The sequence below is a fragment of the Sus scrofa genome, chromosome 11 (assembly GCF_054392235.1).
Source record: "Sus scrofa isolate SSC_HxYL_T2T_F1_AM1 chromosome 11, Sscrofa_HxYL_maternal_Yorkshire_Landrace_v2.0, whole genome shotgun sequence".
Classification (NCBI taxonomy): domain Eukaryota; kingdom Metazoa; phylum Chordata; class Mammalia; order Artiodactyla; family Suidae; genus Sus; species Sus scrofa.
In genome coordinates this window covers 54880012-54901606 of record NC_139393.1, presented here as the reverse complement: position 1 = coordinate 54901606, position 21595 = coordinate 54880012, and the positions used below count along the sequence as shown (strand labels likewise).

General features: G+C 37.9%; 1 protein-coding gene across 10 annotated transcripts in view; it reads right to left on the bottom strand.

Annotated features, from left to right (window-relative positions):
• The window catches only part of UCHL3 (ubiquitin C-terminal hydrolase L3), a 56766-nt gene that overhangs the window by 5447 nt on the left and 29724 nt on the right, over nucleotides 1–21595 (bottom strand). For 7 of the 10 annotated variants that reach the window (XM_084981163.1, XM_084981164.1, XM_084981162.1 and 4 more), the window contains 1 exon segment: nucleotides 1264–1339. In XM_084981163.1, coding sequence (XP_084837289.1) covers nucleotides 1264–1339 — 76 coding nt within the window. 10 annotated transcript variants of the gene reach the window in all.

Genomic DNA, 21595 nt, shown 5'->3' with positions numbered 1-21595 from the left:
TTCATTACCACTGAGTCACAACGAGCACTCCTAAGTATTTTTTTAATTCAAAATTCAGAGCAGAAACTAGCTTCCAGCAATCAGTCAGACATTTGAAATCCCCAACCCCTATTACACCTTATCTCTATGTAGGTTTTTAAGAGACTGAATTAACTTCCAAATGGCTCTGCAGGTCTGTTACATACTCCCATAACAATGACTGCATTCTAGTTAGAGTCCTACTCAAATTGCTCTGCTATTACAGACAACCCACAGGGTTGTACATTTCTTTCCTTGTCCTCTTTAATAGAGCCACTTCTTTTAACAGAGTGCATGATTCTGTTGCCATATTCCATATATAAAATCCATCAAATTTTATGAGCCACATTGATAGAGTCCTTTCAGAACTCTTCTGTCTTTAAATAAATTAAGGGAAAGAGTTAATATTTAGCAGCCTATGAGAAGAAAGAGAACTAAAAATCATGGTACCTAGAAATTGAAAAAGGATTTCACTTTTTTTTTCCTTTTCTTTATTTGGCCTTCTTTAATCCAAGGAGGTCTCATGCAGAGGGACAAGAAGAAGTACTATCTACCAATTAGGAAAGACCCATAGCAAGTTTCTTCTGAAAGAATGAATCAGTTAAAATTATGAGGCTCTCCTCTAAATAGTCCCTGAAGTAGTCCACCTATAGTTAAACTTTTTAAAAGATAAGTTCAGGTATAGGCCAAAATACCAAGTAATTAATCATGGGCACTTTGACACATGCCTTAGGGAATGGTTGCCAGAAAACAGAATCCTGTAAGTTTTTTTAAAAATCAGATGTGATACAAAGCGACAGTACAAAAGCCTGAAAACTAGTGATATTCATTACTGAATACAAAAACTAGTCATTATGAATTTTATACTATGTTTTAAAACTAGTTTCAGGATCAAGATGGTAAGTCTAAGGTGTTGATGATAACCAACTCAAAGATTTTGTAAAGACTGCTGAAGTGATTTACACGAGTTTCCTATAATGATTCTTACTTTCCTGATTTGCTAAAATGCAAAGGTAGAATGCAAACATTCTTGAATCATAAGTTACTTAGACAGTAAAAATATTCTTATTTTTTCTAGTGAAAAATATTAAATGGAAAACTTTCATTTCATTATGCCAACTCGATATTATAAGGTAATCAATTAATTTAAGTAAACACAGTGAACATCAAGAGTCATGTTTACCATAAATACATAATTTCCCATTTACTGTTTTTCCCCCCAGGATAAATTAAAATAGTTCTTACCTAATTCATAGAGATGCCCATCTACGTGAACTAATGCAATAAAATGAAGATCTACTTTTTCATCTATATTTGGTGCCTGGAATAGGAGGGGAAAATATATATTTTATATGTTAGTAGTCAAACAAATCAATTAAGACATAGAAACATAAAAATGATATCAAATGACATAAAGAAATTTATACAAAGAGTGAACATGCTTATATTTATAACAATGTGTTCACCCATCAACAAGGAAAACAAGTGGCTCAAAAGCACATGTTTCTGAATCTCAACTGATCTAAAAACCTACAGTTTTGCTTACTTTGGAAGACCCAGCACCTAGTTCACAGCTGGTACCCAACAGATGCATTATAATGCACACTTGCTGAACGAAATGAATGCATGAACTAATTTGCCTAATTTTCCAAATTTGAAATAACAAAGTTTTCAGAAATTTAGTAAGGGCATAAAGAGAGTTGAAGGAACTCTTTTCAAGATAAATTTTAAAACTTCAAGAAAGTGAGTTCTTCCCTTAAGGACCTAAAACTCACTTTCTGAACAAAGCAATATAGTCTTAGACTAAAATATTTTTATTCATACTAGATTCATAAAGTTTAAAAATGAATAGAAGCAGGAAAAGAGCCCCTAAGATTATAGAAGAAAAAGGGAATATGAGGAAATTAAAGTAAAAATTAACTTAGCCTATGACTTTCTCTTGCTTTCTTACTGAACTATTTGAAATTAAAACTATACCTAGGTTTTTTTAGCTTACTAAACTCAATTTGCATGAGCAATATGTGCTACATTTCTTAGTTCAAATAACTTAAGCAAAGTCAACACACAATTACCTGGGATTACCTATAATATATGGTAACTACACAATTAATACTGTTTTAGCTATATAGAAAATCTAAATGGTTTTAAGTGAAATATAATCAGTTAAATGCAAGGACAACTTTTAGAAGCCAAAGTTTTAAAGAGGCATAGGCAAATTATATCTCATATTATCTAATTCCTGGTAAGTAACACAAGAGTATCTTAACTCTCAAATCTTTATTTTTTTTCCCCTCAAGTAATTATATAATTTTAAGTTTTATTTATTTTTTATTTATTTATTTTGTCTTTTGTCTTTTTAGGGCCTCACCCAAGGCATATGGAAGTTCCCAGGCTTGGGGTCCAATTGGAGCTACAGCTGCTGGCCTACGCCACAGCCACAGCAATGCCAGATGCAAGCCAAGTCCGGATCCTTAACCCACTGAGCGAGGCCATGGATTGAACCTGAGTCCCCATGGATACTAGTTGGGTTCGTTAACTGCTGAGCCAGCACGGGAACTCCTAATTTTAAGTAGTATGAAGATACAGAATAAACATAACCATCTTGGGTTTACTGGATGCCTCTAAAACATTTACAGATAGTGACTCATCTAATCTCACATTATTCTTCAGAGAATAATTCCCTCATGTTATGAATGGGAGAAATGCAATGTAAGTCGCTTTGGCAAACTAGCTCTTCCTAAATTCAAATTAGAACTAAGGAATTCCGTTTGGTAGGAATCATGATGTTGTTTTTTGCTGCTGCTCCAATACCAGACTGCTCTCTACTGCAGCCCCATCTTGGGGCAGCCCTGCCAACAGAGTGCAACTAGGTTTACAGGCAGTCCGTTCCATTTTGACAGTTCTGTTAGAATAATCCCTCACCCTGAGGCAAAATAATGTTTCCCAATATCTTCTTCTTAAAAATATCAAATCCCTCTCGAACATGATATTTCTTCAAATACTTCAAGATCGGGATAATGAGTTCCCTTATTTTCCTGGTCAGAGAATCAAAAATTTTAGTAATCACTCAATCCAATACCCTCATTTTATCAATGAGGAGAAGCCAATTTTTGAAGGCTAAATCTAGGCAATTCTACAAACTATAAATTCAATTTCATAACAAAATTACTAGAAAGAATTCTTTATCCAACTAGAAAAGGGGCTTGATTTACTCATTTTAAGACACAATTCTCCAACAGGATATCAAGTACTTTAAAATCTTTTGAGCTATTATGTTTTGAAAATTATTACTTATTTTAACGCCATCTCACCTGAAGAATGATACACCTCATAGTTTCTATTTTACATATTTTGTCAGTAAATACAACCGTCCTAGAGATAATAATACAACTGGAATCAGGGACCTGAATATGTACCCGAGCCCTATGAGCACTGGGCTCTTATCCATTTCGAGGTTTAAATAAAATGCATAAGACTTCTTTATAAACTGTCAAGTGCCATAAAACATTATGTATTATTATAACATTAATATTACATTATCACAAATGTAAGAAATTACTAAATCCAGTGACTCAAAATCCAATGACTCCAGTGAGTCATTATACCTTTTATCCAAAAGAACATACTAAAAATATAGAATGCTAAGGAGGGCACAAAAAGCCTTTGAACTATTTATTACAAAAGATAAGAAATGCTCAAAACTTCTAAATCTTCCACAAAACTTTGGTATCTATTATAAGCCTCTTCCTTTGGTCAGTTTCAATTAATCAAAGTCTGAAATCTATAATTAACAAACTGCTTAAACATTATCCCACTAAAAACAAGAAAAATAAATTAAGAACAAATTCCAGTGTCTTCTGTTTCAAAAAATGACCAATATATAACAAAAGGTAAAACCCAGAAGCTACATATTAGATCATTTTTGCCTAAATTTTTATATATTGCAGTTATTGTATTTTTTTTTACCATTTCCTAACTTAGAACACAGCATTTTATTACCTCAAAGGAAAAAAAAAGTGATGTGACAAATCAATGAGAAAGAAATTAATTAAATACTAAACAAAAATCTCAAATTATAGAAAATATAGTTTAAATTTAATGTATAATTGTGGCACTTCATATACATGCCGGGCATTGTTCCAAGTACTTTAGAAGAATTGACCAATTAATTGTCATATAAACTCCATGAGGTAGGGAATACCATTGTACTCTCAAGAAAATTTAGGCATAGAAGATTTAAGGAACCTGCTCTAGGTCACAAAGCTAGTAAGTGATAGAATGTGATGTCAAACGCAGGCAATGGTATTCGAGAATCCACGTTCTTAACCACTAGGAAAACATTTTCCTTTTTTTTTTTTTTTTTTGTCTTTTTAGGGACATACCTGCGGCATATGGAGGTTTGGGTCAAATTAGAGCTATAGCCACCGGCCTACACCACAGCCACAGCAACGCAGGATCCGAGCCGTGTCTGTGACCTACACCACAGCTCACGGCAACACCGGATCCTTAACCCACTGAGCGAGGCCAGGGATCAAACCCGCAACCTCATGGTTCCTAGTCAGATTCGTTAACCACCAAGCCACGACAGGAACTCCCCTAGAATATTTTTAAGCACAAAGGAATGTATTTCTATTTAGAATCAACTATGTCCAAGGCAGAATTGACAAAATTAGAGTTTTATGCTGATCACCTAATACACTTACATCTCCTACTGTGCCAGCGTGCGGCATAGAGGGAAGCAATAAACATGAAATGGATAAATAAATAAAAATGATAGATGCATGTTGTGACCCCGGGAGGATAATGAAATAGAGAGATACCAGTTTGTTGATGCCAGTTTGAAAAAAAAAGGCTATTCTGAAAACCATAATGATATGTGGTGGAAGCAGATGTTTACAGAAAAGTGCCAAGATGCCACTTCAGAGTTTGAATATAGTTCCAGAAGAGTAAATAAGGAGAAGAAAAGAGGTTTGACACCAACTTTTAATTTTTTCAAGCATTAAAGTATGTGCAATCAGACCTCCTCTGGCTTCAAAAGCCACAATGACTTATTGAAGTGTCAAGTTTCTTATAAATGTACGGCCCACACCAAATCTTTCAGATGTAGCATTTCTAGGTAGGTTCTGCCAAACTACAGTCATTACCAATAATTTTCTAAAGCATCAGAAAGGTAAGAGCTGTATTTCAATTATGGGAATTATTAGAATTCCATTACCAATCTCAGCATTTAAGACAATTACCAATATTGTAAGAACAAAAGTACTTTTTAACAGCTTGCTAATATTACCACCTAAGAAGGAGGAATTATAAAATATGTGGGAAGCCTGTATCACTCAGGAGGAGAAAATCTTCACCTCCACTTGAGAAAAGATCTTTCGAAACTGAATAGGCAGGGAAGATTGGATCAAGATTAAACCAAGTACCTGAGCCACCTCAGGGAATAAAATAGCTGAGATGAAACACCCTACACCATGAAGGATTAGTTTAAGGACAGAGTAAGTAAAGGAACCCCAGAGCATGACAAGAAGCCAAAGGCATGTTCAGAAACATGAAAACAAACAAATAAATAAAGAGATGGCAAAGAACTCACAGAAGGTCCACAGCACTTGTTGACCTGAGTCAACTACAGGAAATTGGAAAGATGAAGGGTAAGAGGATACATATTCACTTTAACAACTGACAGGAACTTCAAGGCTTTCATGAATGCCGCTCGGCACGCATCAAAAGCCAGGGGCCCTTATGTTGGCAGGATATGGAGTGGAAAGATGGATGTTCACCAAGCCCAGGTGCAAGTCAAGCTGGACTGCCACACATAGAGGTATGCTTGCCGTCTTATTAGGGGGAGAAAAAGCTAATGGATGATGAACCAAGAGGAAAACACTCTCAAGACTGAAGAAATTTCAGGAAAAACATGGACTGCCCCTGTCACTGGAAGAAGAGATGCAAGATTGACTACACTTACAACAGAATGGAGACCCAAAGATGGTAGGCGTAAGAAGGGTCGCCAGCGACGAAGACGGAGAGATGGACTGGTAGCCTTGGCAGGGCCTACATGGTTACGTTTGACCCAGGGCAGGGATGCATGGTGACACAATGATGAGGCCTTCGTTCTGCAGTGGCTAGAATGAGGCTGTGATGAGGATGGCGAGGAGGACTACATAATTAAAAAAGAGAACATTTTACTTAGACCACGTTACTGGGCGATCATTTACTCTTAAAAGCAACGTCTGGTCATACTTGGATTTATATGGTCTAGCACTTTTAATCAACCATAATCTAGAAAAGGACCATGAATGAGTATTTAGTTAAAGGCACATAAAGCGGAAATGCATAAAATAATCAAGGTAACAGGCTATATTACATAGCTTCTATTAAGTGCACTTCTAAAATATTTATACATCCTCACCTGCACAGCACAGGCTCATGGAATTATTTAACAGCCACTAAAGTAGAATCATCATAGAAATTTGCTTTTTAAAAAAAGAACACACACACACAAAACATGTAACACATACAAAACGCACAAAGAACCCAATATGTATAAAAGAAAACTGTACGGAGACAGGCACTGTCAAAAAGAATTCCTTAGGAGGAATAAATGGTAAGAAAAAAAAAAAACACTTCAAAATATAGAAGAGTGAAATAAATCTCTTAGACGCTAATGCCATGCAAAAACTATCCTCTTACTTAGGCTGACAAGTTAAATGGAAACCATCATGGACTATTAAGCTGTCTTTTAGTTAAAAAAAAAAAAAAAAAACCAAAAAACAGTTAAAATACGTATCACGTATTTTGTGCCTGGCACTCTTACATTCATCCATTTGTTTAATCTCCAAGTAAACCTATGAGATAATTACTGTAATTATTCTCATTTCACAAACAAGAAATCGAAACACAAAGAGGCTAAGAGTTAAGTAACTTAGCACAGGTCACACTGCCAGGAAGTGGCTGGGCTGGGATTCAAACACAGGAAATCTGGTTCTAGAATCCAATGATCTTAATCACTATGGTGTACAGCCTAAGTGGCCAATGAGGAGTAATCCTCTTAAAATTAGATGCTTTGAGTTACCCTTTCAAACACTAACGTACCACAAAAGGTGACTCTGAACCAAGAGTTTTCCTTGAAATGCATATGCTAATAACAATTACCTTATTAATAGTAATCCAATGATAATTTTACAGTTGTCACCTCCAATAAATAACACCAGTTCATGAAATTCAATTTAAAGCAGTGTGACAAAATTATCATCACTTATAACCATACTGAGAAGCAATAAGAACAGTGAGATAAGTCCTTGCTTAGAGATAAGGGATTTCACTAACCATGACCTCTTATTCTCTTCAGGAAAAGAAAGGGGTTTCCTCTGAATGATTTCGAAGACTCTCTCAACCCTGAAAATTCCATGATCTTACTTAGTATTTTTGAATTATGTAAGAAATAACCAAAAACAAAGCTATCACCATGGTAAGGATTTTAAAAACATGTTTGTGAACCCTTTAGCTGCTCATAATAAGAATCAATCAATTAGAAATACATAATGAATCCTATACTTGGCTTTGTATGGGAACAAAGGTGTATATAATAAAGTCTCTGCTCTCACAGACACGGTCTAACAAAAGTCTGTCATATTCCATCTGATTATACTTATTTAAGTTTTACTGAAGCAGTTAACTTACAAGCTCGTGATTCAATTTGATTATATTTAAATAAGAGAAAGAGAGGAAGGAAAGAATGGGGGAAGAAGGGGAAATGGATGAAGAGGAGAAAGAAATGGAGCAAAGGCAGGGAGGAAGGGAGAGGTGACTAATGAGTAGTGGAGAAAACAAGAATTTTTTAAGAATCTGGGGAGGGAGAGATTACTAAACCACAAGTAGAACTAAAGGTGTCCACTGAAAGAATGCATAAGGTTTGGGCAGGCAAAATGGGAAAGGTATCCCTGACAAAGATTTGACCCGAGAAAAAGGACAAAAACAGGAACGGCCAGTTCAGAGGACCAGACTACCTGGTGTGAAATCTGACTGTACCCCTCCCATCTAAAAAGTTACTCTATTACTTTTCCGTGGGTGCTGGCAGAAGACACGAGACCCCGCCGCAGACAAAGGGCCTTACTCAGAGCACAGCAAGGACCATGGGCATCGCTATGTTCGCGTCAGTTCACCTGAGGGCACCACGGAGGACTCTGGTGGATGGTTGCACACACAATGGGCTGCATCACAGGAGAGGAACACTGAGATTGGAGAAAGTGATGTCTTACAACACGCAGTAAGCACACCTGCTCTTTTTGTTTTTGTTTTTGTCTTTTTGCCTTTTCTAGGGCCCCACCTGCAGCATATGGAGGTTCCCAGGCTAGGGGTCTAATCAGAGCTGTAGCTGCCAAGCCTATGTCAGAGCCTCAGCAACGTGGGATCCGAGCTGTGGTGCAATCTACACCACAAGTCACGGCAATGCCGGATCCTTAACCCACTGAGCAAGGCCAGGGGTTGAACCCGCCACCTCATGGTTCCTAGTTGGATTCATTAACCACTGAGCCATGACAGGAACTCCACCTGCTCTTTGTTCTGGAGGCAGACATGACCTCATCCCTCACAGTCGCTTACTGTGAGAAAAGTCATGTCCAACTTCTAAGTATGCTAGCCCTCTTCTTCTGCCATGTTTTTTACAACTTAAAAATTTTTCAAATTTACAAAGGGTTACAAACATGAAAATAGTACAGGAAACACTTAGATTTACCTAGGACATTTTAGCCTAATTTGCTTTATCACCTGTATTTACACTATCTTCCATCTCGCCCTTCCTCTCTCTTTACATAGCTTTTTTTCTCTCCCACCCCCGGAACCATCTGAGGGTAAATTATATATATCATGGTCCTTGACCCCTAAATACCTCAATATTTCCTAAGACTAAAAAAATTCTCTTACCTGACAGCAGCTATGGAGATATGGCTCTGTCAGGATATATATAGGTCCAGCATCATGTTGGACTTTTGTCTAACATTCCATCCGTACTTCACTTTTGTCATTGATCCATTCAAAGTGTGCTTTGCAGCACTTCCCCTTAGGATCTAATCTGGGAGCAGGTTTTGAATTTATCTGTCATGTGTCTTTAGTGTCCTTTAAAACCTGGAGCATTTCCAACAGCTTTTGCCTTTTATGACATTAACACATAGTCCCCTCCCCCCTTTATTTAAGAAAGTTTTCTACATAAAAAAATCATGCTATGAGTACAAACACATGTACTTTGTCCTCTCCAACCTATATGCTCTTTGTTTCTTTTTCTCCACCCTACTGCATTGGCTATAGGACCTTTAGAAAAATAATGAATTTCACTGATTTTTCACTTTAATTTCTTCCTTCTGCATGCTTTGGATTTAATTTGCTTTTTTTTTCTCTACCTTAAGGTAAAAACTTAGATCACTGACTTGAAGGCTTTTCTTTCTTTTCTACTGTAAACATTTAGCACTATAGATTTTTCTCTAACCCGTGCCTTTTCTTTTTTACTATAAGCATTTAATGTTGGAGTTCCCACTGTGGCACAGCAGGTTAAGGACCCAGCATTGTCTCTGAGGCTGCACGATGTAGTGGGTTATGGATCTGGCATTGCTACAGCTATGGTGTAGATTACAGCTTCGGCTTGGATTCGATCCCTGGCCCAGGAACTTCCAAATGCCACGAGTGTGGCCAAAACAAACAAACAAACAAAAACACTTAATGTTATAGATGTTTCTCTAATCTGTAAATTAGCTGCAATCTGTAAATTTTGATATATTTAAAATATTTTTCACTCTAATCTGTAAATTAGCTGCAATCTGTAAATTTTGATATATTTAAAATATTTTCATTCAATTCAAAATGTTTTCTAGAGAACAAATTTATGGTTACCAAAGGGAAAAAGGGGTGAGGAAGAGTTAAGATTGGCAGATACAAACTACTATGTATAGAGCAGACAAACAACAAAGTCCTACTATAAATATATAGCACAGGGAACAATATTCAATACCCTGTAATAAATCATAATTGAAAAGAATATGAAGGAGTTTCCACTGAGGCACAGTGGGTTAAGAATCCAACTGCAGCAGCTCAGGTTGCTGCAGAAGTGCAGGTTCCATCCCTGGCCTGGCACAGTGGGTTAAAGGACCTATGCTATACAGCTAGCACAGGTCAGGTCACAGCTGTGACTCAGTTTCAACCTCTGGCCTGGAAACTTCCATATGGTGTGGATGCGACCACCAAAAAAAAAAAAAAATACAACTGAATCATTTTGCTATACATCAGAAACTAACACAACATTACAAATCAGCTATATTTCAATAAAAAAATTTTAAATGTGTTCTAATTTTCTTTGTGATTTCCTCTTTGATTCATGAGCTATTTGTTATTTAATTTCTAAATATATGGGAATTTTCCAGATACTTTTAACTGTTATGAATTTCTAATTTAATTCCATTATAGTTAGAAAACATTCTTTGTATAAGTTTTTAAAAAACTTGTTAAGATTTATTTTCAGATCTAAACTATGGTCTACCCATGTGTACTTAATCACCTTTAAGAACAATTTAAAAGAAAACAAAATTTATTTTATATTTACCTTCATCTGGTCCATTTCCAGTGCTCTCCAATTCTTTGTATAGATTCAAGTTGTAGTACAGGTAAGCTAGTAATGAATCCTCTCAGTTTCTGTTTGTCTAAAAGACTTTATTTCTCCTTTGTTTTTGAAAAATATTGTGCTCCGAGTTCTTTCAGTGCCTTAAAAACGTATCATCATTCCATTGTTCTAACTTGCATAATTTCTGATAAGAATCTGCTATAATTCTTTTTTTTTTTTTTTTTTTTTTTTTTTTTGTCATTTTAGGGCCGCACCGGTGGCATATGGAGGTTCCCAGGCTAGGGGTCCAATGGGAGCTGCATCTGCAACCTACACCATAACTCACAGCAATGTCGGATCCTTTTTTTTTTTGTCTTTTTAGCTATTTCTTGGGCCACTCCCGCGGCATATGGAGGTTCCCAGGCTAGGGGTCGAATAGGAGCTGTAGCCACCGGCCTACGCCAGAGCCACAGCAACGCAGGATCCGAGCCGCGTCTGCAACCTACACCACAGCTCACGGCAACGCCAGATCATTAACCCACTGAGCAAGGGCAGGGACCGAACCCGCAACCTCATGGTTCCTAGTCGGATTCGGTAACCACTGCACCACGACGGGAACTCCAATGCCGGATCCTTTAACCCACCAAGCAAGGCTGGGGATGGAACTGTGTCCTCATGGATGCTAGTCAGATTCATTGCCACTGAGCCACAATGGGAACTCCAGAATCTGCTATAATTCTTATCCCTGATCCTCTATATCTAATGTGTCTTTTTCCACTGGCCACATTGAACATTTTCTATTTATCTTTGGCTTTAAGCAGTTTGAATACTATGTATCTGTGTGTGTGTGTGAGTTTTGGAGGGTAGGAGTCATTTATATTACCTACTGTTCTCTGAGAATCTTGAAGCTGCGGTTTAATGTCTAACTAATTTTTGCAACATAGCTGGCCATGTACGTGGTTTTCCGTTGCATGCCCCCTCTACACCCCCACTACTCTCTTTCCCTTCTGTGATTCTAGTTATACACATTAGATAATTTGAAATTGACCCACAGCATTTGGATGATCTGGGGCTTCTTTGTTTTTTCCCACATGACTTTTTATTTTTGTGATTCACTTTGGGCAAATTTCTAGCAATTTATCTTCATATTTACTGAGTCTTTCCTCGACCTTATTGAGTCTCCTGACAAACCCATTAAATGCATTCCTCACCTCTGGTTCTATGCTTTTCTTTACTAGTTTTCCATTTGATTCTTAGTTTCCAAATCTCTAATTCCCAGCTGTTGGTATATACTGTCTACCTTTTCTACTTGAGCCTTTAACATATTAATCAGTTGTTTAAATTGCATCTGACAGTTCCAACACCTGGATCATACCTGGGTCAGATTCTATTGATTCCTTTGTCTTGTGACATTGGGTTCTTTTTCTGTTTTTTTGTTTTGTTTTGTTTTGTTTTTTTGGTGTTTGTTTGCTTTGTCTTTTTGCCTCTTCTAGGGCCGCTCCCGCAGCACATCCAGTTCCCAGGCCAGGGGTCCAATAGGAGCTGTTGCCGCCAGCCTACGCCACAGCCACAGCAACGTGGGATTCAAGCCGCGTCTGCAACCTACACCATAGCCCATGGCAACACCGGATCCTCAACCCACTGAGCAAGGCCAGGGATCAAACCTGCAACCTCATGGTTCCCAGTTGGACTCGTCAACCACTGTGCCACGACGGGAACTCCTTTTTCTTGTTTTGTCTTATGATTTTTGGTTAAGAGCTATACGTCCTGTGAAGGAGCACAGAGACTGAGATAACAGTATTTATGTCTGAAAACGGGCATGCATCCTCTTCTGCCAGGTCTCTGGTGCGTGGAGTTGAGTCGGTCTAGTTGGAAGTTGTGCTGTTGGGGTTTTGGTTTTTGCAATGGTTACCCTCTGTAACCTCCCAGCTGAAAATCTGTCTCACATGACCTTGTGCTTAGGGGAGGAGCTGGGATGCTGGATGCTTTCTTTTACAGTGATGTGTCCTACTCACAGCTTTGGGATTTTTCTCAGAGTCTATGCCTCAGAGAAGGCCTCTCTTCTCGGTGCTGGCCCACCCCACCCTTTTTGACACTTGTTTGTTGGTGCTTGCTGGTCTAAGGGTGGAAAGATGAAAGCATTCTTTGTTGATCTGGTTCACTTCATCACAGGTAGGTCGTTTGTACCTGGATGTCAAGGACAGGCTTTCTGGGGGATCCTTCCCTCTGCCATTGACTTCTCTCCTAGGAGTTTCCCATCCCTCCCCTGAAGGTGTAGTTTCATCTGTTCCCTTCTCCGGGGACAGTTTTCTATCTCAGCATCGTTAGGTTTTAATCCAGAGGGGAAAAGAATCTGGGCCTTTCCCAAGGTAGAAGCTGCTTCCTTCTCCCAGGCCTGCACCTCAGGCTCTCTCTTGCCTTGTCCCTAGTCTAGCTAACAAGCACCCAGTGAGGTCTGTGGGGGGTGGGTGTAAGCTCCTCTTTGGGTGCTGCTTGTAGGGATTTTACAGTATCATACTTGGCCTTTTGCAATGTGTTGAAATTTTTTGCAATTTTTTCACAAAGGGAAAAATCATATTCTTCATGCTACTTTCACTTTCCATGCATTTTAGGCACCTATCCACCTCATAAGCATATATCTGTTGTAGGCTTCAAGTCCCCTTCAAGGAGATTAAACCCAAAAGCCTCTGGCCACGTCTCACTGTAATGCCTTTTCCCCACCTTGAGCAACTTGGCCTGCTCACTCCCTACAAGGGAAGGAATGTCGCCCATTCCTCACTTGCCTCTATATAACCTGATCCCCAGGCAAATAAGGCATCCTGCCCAAGACCAACCAGAAGATCAAACATGCCCCATACAAGATCAAACAACACTCAGCCCTTATGCACAATATAAGGGGCCAGGGCAGGAGAAATTAGTGGGCCTGGGACAGTAGAAATCTGGTCTGCATTCAGGTCTGCAGCATGGGGATATAAAAACAACTGTAAAGCAGGGAAGCTCTCTTTAAATCACAGGATGGCCTGTGCACTCTCTCTCTGAAAATGTACTTTCACTTTAATAAATTTGTAACATGCCCGCTGGGGCAGGGAACAAGGAAACAATGCAATTCTATCGTTCTGGAACAAATTCTATCATATCTACGTTATTTTTCATGAGAACCTATTATTCTTTAAATAGATGTACCATAAACACATGATTGCGCCTTTAGCTTGTTTCTGGTTTTCTACACTTATAAACTATGTTGTTAGCAAATGAGTTCACAGGTATCTTTGTATATATCCCTCAATCAACAATAATAATGGCTAACACTGAGTGCTTACTATTGCATACCAGATGTTCTCAAACCACGGATGCTACAGATTCTCGCAATGGTTCTAATAAGGTAGAAATTATGATCATTTCTATTTAAAGATGAAGACATAATTTTTTTTTTTTGGTCTATTTAGGACCGCACCCATGGCATATGGAGGTTCCCAGGCCAGTGGTAGAATCAGAGCTGTAGCTGCCAGCCTACACCACACCCACAGCAACACAAGATCCAAGCCACGTCTGTGACCTACACCACAACTCATGGCAATGCCGGACCTTTAACCCACTGAGCGAGGCCAGGGATCGAACCTGCATCCTCATGGATGCTAGTCAGATTCATTTCCGCTGAGCCATGACAGGAACTCTGAAGATACAATTTTTGCCCCAACATTATCAGATTACCTGCGGGTAATTTTAGCCCTCTTTCTGCTCACCACGCTTTCCATATATGAAAGGAAGGAATGATAAAAAAGGCTATGTTCAAAAGCACGCCCTCCCGAATGAGTCCCACACATCATGGTTCACGTGTGTATGCATGCGTTTCTATCTGGCAACTGTCCTACAATATCAAATATAGGACAGGACATGACTATATTATGAGTGTCTTATTTGTAACTACCTTGTAATGCTCTTAGGAAAAGCTTTTATCCACCATCTTATTGTCAGCACACTAAGTATTGTTTTTCACAAGTAAATGAATATGCTGAAAGGTTAAGCATTAGAACTAATGATTCTAAATTTTTATTCTAGTCATATTTATTTCTACCTCCTAATGCTATACATTGCATATATATTATGTCCAACTATACAATTTGTAAAGATAATTTAATTCATAATATAGACATAACAGTGTACATCATATATATTTTCAATTCCAATGAAAGTTTATAAGACAGTTTAGGAAAAGACTTTCAAGTAATACCACTTTAAGAGATGAGAGGACTTTGATATGAAGTATGCTATTATGGAATCTTAAAATTCTTGGGCTTTCTCTTAGAATTACAAAGATGAAAGACATATTCACCAACTTTTAAATTGTCACATTAGCTGTCAATGCAATTGCTTAAGTAACTAAAATAGCCTTGCTTTTAAATATGAAAGCTTACAACTGTGAGCTGAATCTTGAGACTAACTATCCTATTTGCTCTCCCTACTAACTGGAAAAGATTTAATATCTACAGCTTATTTTTGAGTCTTTCAGTAAATCTTAATAAAGAGCTCACTTTCTACAGCATGTGAATAAAGAACTCTCACAAATTCAGTTGTTCAGTTCTGGTAGGGGAATCCAAAAGTGTTAAAATTACATATTTTATTAGAATTATTAGTAACATCAGTGTTTGCCAGGACATTAACACTGAACCTGTGGTCCCTCTGCTTACTGTGTGGTTTTGCAACAGTACAATGTGACTTTACATTCACCACTTCACATGTAATATAAACCCCTCTCATCATTACTGTTTGGAAAAACCCAAAATTGGTTTTTCAGAAACCCTAGGAATTAAATATTTTGCTCGTCAGAACGAACACTAAGGAGTTTAATAAATTATTTTTGCATAAAGGAATTAGGCGCAGACATGCATTGTGAGATTTTTTTTTTTTAAGCATTCTGATTCTGACTTAAATCCTTTGAATTAAGAAAAATACAGAGTGAGCTATGTGGATATAGTTCATAACTATTCTTTAAACTGTTTAATAATAATTGCATAATCAGAAATGCCTTGAAGGCCAAAAAAAAAAAAAAAAATCAAACCCTTAATAACAAGAGTGTGTCCATCTAAAAGACCACCTTACTTTTCCTTCAGGTAACATACATGTCTCCGTGTGTATGAAAAATGAAGGAAGTACTCTTTAAAGTATTCAGTAATAACCAAAGAATCAGAAATGTTGTAAAAGCTAAAAAAAGAAATGATACAGACCTTTTAATGAAGCGGGCAGAGGGTCAGTCTGTTAATATTTCTCTATTAAGAAATCAAGTGTGCTTGGAAGTTCATCCTAAGTGCTTAGGTCTAAATTATTCTAAAATGTTAAAATAAAGTAAGTAGATTTTGGCTTACACCCCAAATGTTCTCCCTTTGAAAAGGGTATATCCTGTTATTAAGAAAAATATCATTATAACCATGTAATTTCCTAAATGTAAAGGAATCATTAGCTGGTAGACATTTAAAATAATTACTATTTTCCAAAATATAGATAACACAATTACCAGAAGACCTTGGTTGGTTTATGGGGAAAAGTTTATGTTTAATACAAGGAAAATTCTACTACTGAATAACAGCTAACTTAGGTATAAGGGCAACAAAGAACAAAGTATTCAGCACAACTCTGACTAGTCATTTATAGCTCACTGAATGTTTGTGTTAAATTATTTGCTGTATCTAACTTTGCCTTTAGGACAAAAACCTTAAAAGTTTCAGAATCTTCACTTTATTTTTGTTTGTTTTAGCAATTTTGATTTATCTATACATTTTTTGCCTTAAGAGGCTGAGCAGTACTTACTAGCTGTGTGGCCTTGGAAAAGTTAGTAACTTCTTAGTCTTCCAGTCTGTAAAATGGGGTAATAGCCATCTTAAGGACTTGGGGAGATGAGGGTAGGACACATACAGAGCTTAGGATAATGCCTACCCAAACGATGCATTCAGTAAATGGTAACCATCTCTTTTTTTTTTGCCTTTTCTAGGGGCCTCCTATGGCCTATGGAGGTTCCCAGGCTAGGGGTCTAATCGGAGCTATAGCCAATGGCCTACACCATAGCCACAGCAACGCCAGATCCAAGCTGCGTCTGCGACCTACACCACAGCTCACGGCAACACCAGATCCTTAGGCCACTGAGCAAGGCCAGGGATCGAACCCGCAACCTCATGGTTCCTACTTGGATTCGTTAACCACTGAGCCACGACGGGAACTCCAGTAACCATCTTGATAATAAGAAGACAGACATACTTTTTTTTTTTTTTTTTTTTTTTTTTTAAGACAGACATACTTTTAAAAGCAGTGAGAACTGAGAAGATGAGAATACTTGGAAACGGATAAGCACCTCAATTTCCATTGCATTCACCCATAAATGACACTGAAGAATAGTCAAAATTGATACTGTAACAACCCCAAAATGATTCCCAATGTTTCCAGCAACCCACAGTGGCTCAGTGGTAATGAACCCAACTAGGATCCATGAGGATACTGGTTTAAGCCCTGGCCTTGCTTGGTGGGTTAAGAATCTGGTGTTTCTATGAGGTATTGTATAGGTCACAGACACAGCTTGGATCCTATGTTGCTGTGGCTGTGGTGCAGGCCAGCAGCTGTAGCTCCAATTCAAGCTCTAGCCTGGTGACTTCCATATGCTGAGGGTGTGGCCCTAAAAAGACAAAAAAAAAAAAAAAAAAAAAAAAAAAGAAAGAAAGAAAGAAATCCTTATTACTATAATGACCTATATCTCTACACATTACATTAAACTCAAGCTTACCATTATTAAGCTGATAAAACTAAGCTCCAGAAATTTTTTTTCTACACTTTGAAAGCAGCTCTAAATAAGATTCTTATTTACTACAAGTGAAAAAAATCTTAAATCTTAGTAACCATTTGTTTTAGAAAGCTGTAGTTTAAAACAAAACAAACAGAAAAACCCACCATCCCCAAACACAATCTCAACTCTATATTTATTGCTGAAGACATTTTTAGATGCAAGTTATATAAATGTAGCATATGGAAGTTATATATGTGTGTATGTGTATATATATATATATATATATATATATATGTATTATGTTTATGTAGTTACATAGATTTGTTTCCAAAACCCTGATATAGGAGAAAAAGAAGATGCAGAAAGAATAAAAAAGAAAAAAAAGGAGTTCCCGTCGTGGTGCAGTGGTTAACGAATCCAACTAGGAACCATGAGGTTGTGGGTTCGATCCCTGCCCTGGCTCAGTGGGTTAACGATCCGGCGTTGCCGTGAGCTGTGGTGTAGGTCGCAGACGCGGCTCAGATCCCGCGTTGCTGTGGCTCTGGTGTAGGCCGGTGGCTACAGCTCCAATTAGACCCCTAGCCTGGGAACCTCCATATGCCGCGGGAGCGGCCCAGGAAATGGCAAAATAAATAAATAAATAAATAAATAAGTAAAGTATTCCGAGATTTAAAAAAAAAAAAAAAGACTATTTTGATTCATTTAGGACAAAATACTTGTTAACCTAAGAAAGAGGGGGGGAGTATAAACAGGACAGGGTGTAACTACATTCTGATCCTTTCAACAACGAATTTAATCCATTTAACCATCATTTATTTTTAGGTGATATTAAAGAACTGATTGCACGTACAGAGAGACAATGTTACTGTTGAAAACAAAGGACCAAAAAAAAAGAACTATTTCAATAATATTTCCCCCACTATGACTAATCCTAATGCGTACTCCATCCTTCAAACTCAGCTCTCCCATTCAATCTTCCACATGCTCTTTAAACTGGCCTCTAGTCAGGAAATGTATACAGAAGAAATAACAACAACAGAAGGAGACAGAGGTGAAAGTATAAGGAGTCAGTGTAGACACTCCAGGGCATTTCTCAACTGTTAATGACATAAAATGAAGTTGCCCAAAATGATCTACCCTACATCCTGTTGGAATGGAATAAAGAAAATGGGGCATGAAAAATAAATGGAAAAAAAAAAAGATCAGAAAGATACAATTTCAGATTTCTTGACAGAACTGGAGTATACAGCTAAAATGCAGGATATTTTTCATCAGCTTCATTTACTGTTCCCGTTTGATTCTCTCAAGATAATCAGAACCTTAAATTGTACATTATATATGAAGTAAGTTTCTTCCTAATCAGATTTATTTCCCTTCTTCAGAGATTTATTCTTTACTTGACTTTGAAAGAAATGGAAATCTCTAAAGGAGGAAAATAAATCTGAGCATCTTAACTCCTTATAATTCTAACATAATCAAAATTAAGTAAAAATTATAATTCCAAGTAAAATGAAGCCAGGCAAACTACACTTATACATCTAATGAAGATGAAATCTGACACAATCCCCCATCCCCTGCCTTGAGAGTCTGCACTGATTGGGACAAAAAAGCCAACTAGATACTCACACACACATTTTATCTTAAATTGTGTATACATACACACGAACACATACTTGAAGTCAGAATTTACCCATTGCATACCCAATAGTTAAACATTCTCTTATAAGACAACACTTGCCAAAATAGATTACCTATTTCACTGTAAATTAATTATAAATGAATTTCATGACTTTAATTCATAAACTTTTATAAAAGACTTTCGAATGGTCTTAGCAATCAACTATATTATTTCCCTTTATCAAACAAGTCAAAATTTAAAAGTGGAATTCCAACACTGGCAAGGGCTACTTTTGAGGCTATCTCCACTGAAGTACAAGATCCTTGAAGACACAAACTGCATCTTATTTATCTTTGTATATTCAGCTCCTAGCACAGTTACCAGTTGGTTAATCAAGTGAAAGAAAGAATAATTTCCTATTATGCAACAAGAACCTTAAAAATGTTTATCCCTTTGACTCAAGGCGATTCTAGCTAGGCCTTGACCTTAAAGAAGGAACCTAGACTGAATAGATGAAAAAACAAAGATATTCAATGAAGTTATATTTTTAACTTGAAAAACTGAAAACAATCTAAACAGCAAAAGTTAAGGAAAATGGAAAGTAAATTAAGGTTCATTCACATGAGAGTATATAAACATAAACAATTATTTATAAAGAGGTTTGATGAAATTTTAAAAAATGCTCTTAGTAAAATATTAAGAAAAAATCCCACACAATTGTTTGATCCCAACTGTTTTTAAAAATTAGTTTTAAAAGACCCAAAGTAAATAACATAGACACTAAAAGCATTTTTTTTTTTGCTATATTTTCCATACTAGAATGTTTATTTAAATACATAAGGGAGTTCCCATCATGGCTCAGTGGTTAACAAACCTGACTAGGATCCATGAGGATGTGAGTTCAATTCCTGGCCTCACTCAGTGGGTTAAGTATCCGGCATCGCCATGAACTGTGGTGTAGGCTGCAGATGTGGCCCGGATCTAGCATTGCTGTGGTGGTGGTGTAGGCTGGCACCTACAGCTCCAGTTTGACCCCTAGCCTGGGAACTTCCACATGCCGCAGGTGCAGCCCTAAAAAGCAAAAATAAATAAATAAATAAATAAATAAATAAATACATAATTGTGCCAGCTCCTATTATTTTTCATTATTACTATAAATTTGCACGGAGGGTCCTGAGCAGCATATTTATTCTTTTTGTAAAAAGTAAAATTAACAACATATCATCAAGAGATCTCTATTCACATCTAGGCTGGCTTCTAAAAAAATATGGACAAACCACAAACTTTAGAAAGTGCTTTCTGGAATCGGGATTAAGATGGCAGAATAGGACTGGAACTCAACTTCTCTCCTAAAAACAACAAAATTACAACCAAATGCTTAACAACCCTCAACCAAATGGACTGGAAACTCTCAAAGATATCCTACTCCAAAGGACAAAGAGGAGGCCACATCAAGAGGTAGGAGGGACGATTATGTGATATAAGCAACCCCACACCTACTGGGTGGGAAGCCCACAGACTGGAAAGTAACTGTATCACAGAGACACACCCACAGGAATAAGAGTTCTGAGCCCCAAGTCAAGTCCCCATGTCAAGTCTCCACACCTGAGGATCTGGCACTGGGAGAAAGAGCCCCCAAGAGCAACTGGCATTGAAGGCCAGTGGGGCTTGAGCAGACACCCCATTCTTGAAAAGCGCACACAGACTTTCACGTGCACTGGGTCCCAGGGCAAAGCAGAGGCTCCCTAGGAATCTGGGTCGAATCTGACTGCAGTTCTTGAAGGATCTCCTGGGAAAACGGGGTGAATTTTGGCTCATTGTGGGGAAAGGACATTGGAGGCAAAGCCCTTAGGAATATTCATCAGTGTGTGTTCCTCTGGAGGTGGCCATTTTGGGAAAATCTGGCCCAACCAACAGTGCTGAGAAGCCCTGGGGCAAACAATCCAGGTGGGATCACAGACCCACTCCTCAGTAAACAGGCTGCCTAAAGACACCCCAGGCACACAGCTGCATCTAATCTCACCCAGAAACAAAGCCCCACTCACCAGAGGGACAGGAATCAGCCCCACCTACCAGTGAGCAGGCACCAGTCCCTCCCATCAGGAAGCCTACAGCAAGCCTGGTACCAACTTCAGCCACAAGGGGGGCAGACATCAGAAGTAAGAGAGGCTACAACTCTATTGTCTGCAAAAAGTACACCACACCAAAAACCTATAAAAATGAAAAGGCAAAGAACTAAAACTCAGATAAGTGAACAAGAAAAAAAACCCAGAAAAACAGCTAAGTGATCTGGAGATTATCAGCCTCCAGGAAAAAGACTTTAGATTGATGATGCTGAAGATGATGCAAGACACTGGAAATAAGCTGGAGGCAAAGATGGATAATTTACAGGAAACATTGAGCAAAGACATACAGGATTTAAAATTTAAGGAGGGATGCAAAATACAACATCTGAAATAAAAAATTCGGGAGTTCCTGTCATGGCTCAGTGGTTAACAAATCCAACTAGGAACCATGAGATTGCAGGTTTGATCCCTGGCCTTGCTCGGTGAGTTAAGAATCCAGCGTTGCCATGAGCTGTGCCTCTGGTGTAGGCTGGTGGTTACAG